At 60.0% G+C, this 7,263-nt stretch overlaps 1 protein-coding gene across 5 annotated transcripts; it reads right to left on the bottom strand.

The window, feature by feature from the left end:
• Positions 1-1,420: 1,420 nt before the first annotated feature.
• On the bottom strand, positions 1,421-5,874 carry SYNGR2 (synaptogyrin 2). Of its 5 annotated transcripts, none has more exons than XM_055240762.2 (4): positions 5,428-5,874; positions 3,101-3,338; positions 2,496-2,635; positions 1,421-2,406 (listed from the first exon to the last, which is right to left on the bottom strand). In XM_055240762.2, the coding sequence occupies exons 1-4, from the start codon at positions 5,524-5,526 to the stop codon at positions 2,209-2,211; spliced, it is 675 nt and encodes a 224-aa protein (XP_055096737.1). In that variant the 5' UTR covers positions 5,527-5,874; the 3' UTR covers positions 1,421-2,208. The 5 variants fall into 5 exon arrangements, with proteins under 5 accessions (XP_055096737.1, XP_055096738.1, XP_055096736.1 ...); XM_055240763.2 differs by lacking the exon at positions 5,428-5,874 and adding an exon at positions 4,920-5,408; XM_055240761.2 differs by having other exon boundaries at positions 1,421-2,635; positions 5,428-5,596.
• Positions 5,875-7,263: the final 1,389 nt, after the last annotated feature.

The raw sequence follows: 7,263 nt of genomic DNA, 5'->3' as shown, positions 1-7,263 counted from the left end.
CTGGTTGGTGGACGCACATTTCTCTTTCACCTGGGTTTCCCTGGGTCTCGTGGACAGCTTCATTTAGGTGGGGATTTTCTTCCAGATCTTTTTGTTTTCTTTTGTTTTGAGACAGGGTCTCTGTCGCCCAGGCTGGAGTGCAGTGTTGCAATCCCTGCTCACTGCAGCCTCTGCTTCCCCAGTTCAAGTGATTCTCCCCCGTCAGCCTCCCAAGTAGCCGGTATTACAGGCGTGTACCACCACACCTGGCTAATTTTTGTATTTTTAGTAGAGACGAGGTTTCACCATGTTGGCCAGGCTGGTCTTGAATTCCTGGCCTCAAGTGATCCACCTGCCTCGGCCTCCCAAAGTGCTGGGATTACAGGCGTGAGGCACTTCACCTGGCCCCCAGATATTTCTGTAGTAATACTGATCTCTTAACCACAACCCTTTAACTGAGAAATGATCATGGGGCGTGTCCTAAGCGGAACATCATCTGCCTTCCTGTCTGGGCCAGTGTCAGGACAAAAATGGGTGTACAGAGGAGCCCGGGGCCCAGTTGGAAGGACGAGGCACTGTCCTGCCCGCTGGGCCTGTGAGGTCAGGTTTTGTTTGTGAAACAAACTCTTGGTAATTCAGGAGTCAAGACGTCTCTCAGCTGTGCCTCAGAGATGGGCTGCTGGCAGCTCACCTGGGGGCAAGCATCACTGGGGTAAGCTGTGGACTCAGTACTGTGCCTGGGTGTGCCCTGCACAGGCAGGGTCACTGCTCCCAGGGCCTCCCCAGCCTCCCTCTCCCCTTTGCTAGTGATGTGTCCCAAGCCAAAGCCATCGGGTGAGGCTGGGAGCAGTGCCCTGTTAGTTTGTACTGGGGAGTTTTAAACAATCGGGACTTGCCGATGACAGCTCCCTCTGTCATTGGTCAAAAGAAGAAGGCAGAAGTTGCTTTAGGGCCCTGACCTCTTCCAGAGATGGGCCTAATCTCCAAGGGGCGGGCTGGACGGCCAAGGCCGTGTCCCAAGAAGGCTCCAGAGGTGCTGACCCTGGAGGAAAGGAGAAACCTGGTCTTACCTATGGTACCCCTATTCAGTGCTAAGAAAGGGCCAAGAGGGAAAGGTTACAGGGGAAGGGGCATTCACTGACAACTCCCAGGTACCCCCACCCCAACTCTAGGAAGGGAGCAGCAGGACCCTGGCACTGCAGGCCAGAAAAATCATCTTGTTTACAAGCTGAGCACAGTTACTATTTTAAGATGTTGATGAAAGGCTTGTGCGGAATGCGACCCCAGATAGAGGGAAGGGGGCCAGCCAGGCAGGCTGGAGGGGGCAGACTGCCACTGCCTTGTTCAAAATACAAGTTCCATAAAGCCAGCCCCTAAGGGTGTACCCAGAGTGGAGTCTTCCTCCAACGCCTAGGCTGTGGCTCAACCAGTGACTGGAGACTGAATGAGAAAACATTTATTCCGTCTCCAAACAGCATCCCAGGGCCGGGCATCTCCCCCACGACTTTATAATACACTCGGCACAGACAGAGGAGTCTGGGAGCCATGGGGCACCCCTGCCCTCCCCAGGCTTCCTAAGTAACAACTGCAGAATATTTACATAAAGCTGGGTGTTGTCAGGCAAAGCCCTTCCCTGCTGCCAGGGGTGGGAGCAAGGAGGAAGTGCCATGAGCACCAGCCCTGCCCTCACACCATGGGAGGCAGCCCAGAGGCCACGGGCACAGGGTGGTGGCCCCCAGATCATACAGCAGTGGGCACAGGGGAAGCAAACCTGAGTGAGGACACAAGAACCTGGTCCGGCTCTGCTGCACAGGGCAGGTGTGATGGCCCCCACGAGTCTTTGGCAGAGAATGCAGATAATAGCGGCTCCCGCGGCCTGACCTGGGCCGGGGGGAAGCTGAGGCACTTCTCAGTAGCACATGGGTGCCTGCTGGCTTCTAGCCACTCCAGGCGGGGCTGGGGTCATTAAAAGCAAGGAAAAAACACTAGCTAAAAACCCTTTCCTAAAAGTGCCCTGGAGGAGTGAGCGGCTGACTGAAGCCTTCTGGGCACAGGCACTTGGGGTGTGGCTCTGCCAGCCCCCACCAGGCTGTGAGGCTCCTTAGCTGTGTGTCAGCTGCACAGGATGGAACAGGTGAAAGAGGGGGCTGGCAGTTCCAGGAGGCTCATGGGAAAGTCCAGGGCAGAGGGGAGGGCCCTCTCTGTCCCCCTTCCCACCCTAACCGCCACTCAGTACACAGGGGGCGGCTGGTAGCCCTCGGTGGTCTCCGCATTCTGGGTGAAGGGTGGCTGTTGGTAGTTGTCCACAGATGCACCTGGGTAGGAGGCGTAGGCGGTATTGGGGTCCGGAGTGGGGTCGACGTAGTTCTGGATGAAGTCGTCCACACCAGCCTTGTAGCGCTGGTAGGCCAGGGAGGCCAGCACACCCTGCAGGGGGAGCACAGAGGGGTACAGGTGGGTGGGGGACCCCACCCTCCACCACCCTTTACCCAAGAACCGGCCCCTGGCCGTCCTACCCAGGAGAAGATGGAAAAGAAGCTGAAGGTGATGGCTGCCCTCGCAGAGTCGGCCCCCACCAGCACGTCCTTTGGGTCGGTGACCGCCCACTGGTTGGTGAGGAAGCAGAAACCAACAAACCACAGGAAGGTCCAGAGAGCTGGGGGAGGACGGGTGGAGCGTCAGTTCCATGGAAAGGGAGGGGCTTTCCAGGACTCTGGGAGGGGACGCGGGCAGGTAGGGCAGGGCCTAGGCAGGGACCTCCCAGGGGAGCCTCCACAATATGGAGGGGAGGACTTGGAAGCCGGGCTGGGATCCACCTCCAAATCCCCCACACTTGGGCCTTGGCATGGTGGGTCCCAGCAGACAGCCTAGGGGACAAAAGGGGCGGAGGCAAAGCCCGTTTGCTCAGGTGTGCTGGGGATCCACTCAGCTTCTAGCTACCCCAGGCAGGGCTGGTGCCATTCAAGCAAGGAGAAACACTAGCTGAAAACCATTTCCTAAAAATGCCCTGGAGGAGTGAGCTGCTCCCTGCCCCTCCCAGAGAGGCCGAGACCCCCCCAGCTGTGGAACCCTAGAGTTAATGCCTCCCCCAAGATCAAATGGAGGTGCCACAGGCAGATACCTGAGAAGAGCAGGTCACCAATGACCAGGTACTTGCGGTCAGTGGCATTGCTGATCTGGGGGAAATATGCGTCGACTACCAAGAAGAAGGCCGAGGCCAGGAAGGCCAGCACTCCGATGGCACTGCCATAGCGGCAGGCATCCTCATTGTGGTTGAACACGCAGTACATCTGCTTAGACTTGTGGGTGTTGCTGTAGCCCTCGCCATAGATGCAGGAGAACACGATCAAGGCGAAGACCTGCCGGGAGGGGAGGACCTGGTAGGGCTGGTGGCCACCTGAGGGGCACACACAGCAGGGACCCTGATGGGGTGTACAGATGCTGGCCTCTCCCACCACTGCTGTCCCCTTTTGGGTTTTTGTTGTTGTTTGAGATGGAGTCTTGCTCTTATTGCCCAGGCTGGAGTGCAATAGTGCGAACTCGGCTCACTGCATTCTCTGCCTCCTGGGTTCGAGCAATTCTGCCTCAGCCTCCCTAGTAGCTGGGATTACGGGTGCCCTCCACCACACCCGCTAATTTTTGTATTTTTAGTAGAGATAGGTTTTCACCATGTTGGCGAGGCTGGTCTGGAACTCCTGACCTCAGGTGATCCGCCCTCTCGGCCTCCCAAAGTGCTGGGATTACAGGCGTGGGCCACCTCGCCCAGCCTGCTGTCCCCTTTTGGAAGCTGACATCTTAGCCCCTCCAAACTTGTGGAGGTGAGCTGATGAGCAAAGTGCTTCCTGGTGCACCCCAGGATCAGAATCTGTAGGCACCAGGGGGCCTGCCCCTGGGAATCCTGGACTGGGGAGGGGTGGGGAATGGGCAGGGACCTCCTAGGCAGGGGCTGCTCCTGCCCCAGCAGCCTGCCTGCAGGAATCATTCTGCTGAGGTACCTGATGGATGAAGGGCAGTCCTTCCATCCCCAGCCCAACCTCACCTTGAAAGAGGTTTAAACAAGACAGGCCAAGTCACAAAGACTACCCAGCCCCCGTCACCTTCCATCCAAGTCACTTCTACAGCGCCCAGCCTCTGCCTGAATACCGTGGACAGGCCCTCTTGGGAAGGCCATGCCGGCGCCCCTGTGTCTTCGCCTCCTGGAACTCCCTCTAACCCTCCCTGGTTCAGCCTGGCCAGCTTTCTCCACACAAAGACTTCCAGCCTCTGTGGCATCCTGGTCCCTCCCAGTCTGTCTCCCACCCCACAAAGGGCCCTCCATGCACAGGGCACTACAAGGGAACTAACTCAGGCCTGTGGATACAGATCTGAACTCAGACCCCTGGAGGACCCAGGGTGGATGTAGGGGGGCTCCAGCCCCTTGGGAAGAGCCCCATGCCACCTCCCTAAACTTGAAGGCCACCACCCATGCCTGCTCCACCTCAGCAGGTGTGGGACAGGTCTGTGAGCATCAGGCTCCCTCTGGGATGGCCCCAGGACTCTCCGCTGCCAGTCCTGCCCTGTCGTCCCAGGGAGCTCTCTGTAGGGCTCTGGAGCTGGCAGTCACAGGCCCCGCCCCCAGCTGGAGATGAAGCCAGATCTCCGGGATGATGGGAGCAAGGTGCCCATCCAGGACTCCTGGCACTGCCATCCCGACCCACTGGGCACCTGATTCTTGGACACAGCCCAGGACAGAGGCGGTCAGACCCCATAGCCTGGCTGGGAGCTGGTGTGGGCGCCCTGGGGGACCTCAAGCTCCAGGCCCAGGCATGGTCTGGGCACAGCAGGCCCACCTCTCCCTGCCCCCTCATGACACCCCCTCCAGCTTTCAGTGCTGGCTGTCCAAGAACAGCGCCCCCCGCCACACACACAAAACCTGGTTTCGGAGGTATTGCCCAGCTTACAGGGAGGGGGTACATCTTGGGGTCCCTCAACTTCAGGTAGGAAGGCGGACCCGTGGCCTGCCCCGAGTGGGAAGGATACCCTGTTTCCGGGCGTTGGGTCGCCCCCCGCCCCCTCCCTTACCCCACGTGGCTTCGGAAAGCCCCGTCCCGGTGAACTCCCCAATCTGGGAGTCGCGGCGTGCGGGCCACCTGTCCGGGAGCTGCCCCCAAACTCCTCCCACTGCCAGCGAGGCAGGGGCCCGCTCCCTGCCGTGCCTCGGGACACCCCGCGTCGGGGCGCGAGGCTGGGGGTGGGGTGGGTGGCGGGACCCAGGACCGGGAGGGGACAGCGGGACAGACTGTGGAGGGCGGGAAGGCGGGCCCCGGGACGCTGGACGCCGGCCCCGCTCGCTGCCAGGCCCCGGACGCGGCCGCCGCCACCTGTCGCGCTCGTGGGCTAGGGGCCCCGCCGGGCCTGGCGACGGCGGGGGTCCCCAGGGTGCCCCCGGCCCGCCCTCCCCGGGCTCACCAAGCACACAGCGCGCGCCACCACCTGCGGCTGCGTCAGGAAGCGCCGCAGGTCGAAGGAGCCGCCCGCCTTGGCCGCGCCGTAGGCCCCGCTCTCCATGTCGCTGTCGCCGCCGCCGCCGCCACGGAACGCTGAGGAACCTGCCCGGCGCCCCGCCCCGCTCCACCCGCCGGGGGCGTGGCCAGGCGCCGCTAGGGACCGAGGGCAAAGTGCGGCCCTCGCGAGCGGCGGGCGGGCCGCGGGACTGCGCTTCTAGCGGCGGGGAGGGGCTCTGGCCGCGGAGCACCGGTGTCCACCCCACCTCGGGGTTGAGGGGCTAGTCCCCGGGCCACGCCGGCCCCAGCACGGACCAGAAAGGGTCAGAGAATCCCCCAGGAAGACGGACGAACGGAGGACCGCTCATCCTCTTTGCCCCTGCCCTCCCACCGCCTCCTCTAGGAAGCCCACCACCTACCAAGAACCCGCCCAGGCTCATAAGCAACCCCTCCCCCATCCCACTGAAAAACCCAGGCCACACCCTGGAGCCCCCTCCCTGCCTGGCCTGTCACTGTTTCCTCCTCTCTGGGGCTAAGCCTGGGGTAGGGTCAAAGACCCCCTCCCCATTCCTCCTGGTCTGGGCAGAGCCCCAAGGCTGTGAAGCGTAGTGTGGCTTCACACTTAAGATGGTGTGCAAGGCCAGGAGCGGTGGCTCACACCTGTAATCCCAGCGCTTTGGGAGGCCGAGGCAGTTGGATCACCTGAGGTCAGGAGTTCGAGACCAGCCTGACGAACATGGAGAAACCCCGTCTCTGCTAAAAATACAAAAATTAGCCGGGTGTGGTGGTGCATGCCTGTAATCCCAGCTACTTGAGAGGCTGAGGCAGGAGAATCGCTTGAACCTGGGAAGTGGAGGTTGCGGTGAGCCGAGATTGTGCCATTGCACTCCAGCCTGGGCAACAAGAGCAAAACTCTGTGTCAAAAAAAAAAAAAAAAAAAAAAAAGATGGTGTGCAAGGCCAGGCACAGTGGCTCATGCCTGTAATCCCAGCACTTTCGGAGGCCGAGGCGGGCAGATCTCCTGAGGTCTCTACTAAAAGTACAAAAAAATTAGCTGGGCGTGGTGGCGCATGTCTGTAATCCCAGCTACTTGGGAGGCTGAGGCAGGAGAATCACTTGGACCTGGGAGGCGGAGGTTGCAGTGAGCAGAGATCACACCACTGTACTCCAGCCTGCGCGACAGAGCGAGACTTTGTCTCAAAAACCAAAAACAGGCCGGGCGCGGTGGCTCACATCTGTAATCCCAGCACTTTGGGAGGCCGAGGCAGGTGGATCACCTGAGGTCAGGAGTTTGAGACCAGCCTGGCCAACATGGCAAAACCCCGTGTCTACTAAAAATACAACAACAAAAAAATTAGCTGGGCGTTGTGGTGAGTGCCTGCAATCCCAACTACTCGGGAGGCTGAGACAGGAGAATTGCTTGAAACCAGGAGGCGGAGGTGGCAGTGAGCTGAGATTGAGCCGCTACACCCCAGCCTGGGCAACAGAGCAAGAGTTCATCTCAAACAAACAAACAAAAAACCCAAAAAAAACAAAAACAAAAGTTAGTGAGGTGTGGTGGCAGCTACTAGTAGTCCCAGCTACTCCAGAGGCTGAGGTGGGAGAATCGCCTGAGCCCAGGAGGCACAGTTTGCAGTGAACCAAGATTGTGCCTTTGCACCCCAGCCTGGGTGACAGAGTAAGACCATTTATCGGCCGGGCGCGGTGGCTCACGCCTGTAATCCCAGCACTATGGGAGGCCGAAGTGGGCTTATCATGAGGTCAGGAGATCGAGACCACCCTGGACAACATGGTGAAACCT

This window comes from Symphalangus syndactylus, chromosome 14 (genome assembly GCF_028878055.3).
Source record: "Symphalangus syndactylus isolate Jambi chromosome 14, NHGRI_mSymSyn1-v2.1_pri, whole genome shotgun sequence".
NCBI lineage: Eukaryota > Metazoa > Chordata > Mammalia > Primates > Hylobatidae > Symphalangus > Symphalangus syndactylus.
The sequence above is the reverse complement of the archived record's forward strand: the minus strand, read 5'-3'. Positions and strand labels throughout refer to the sequence as shown.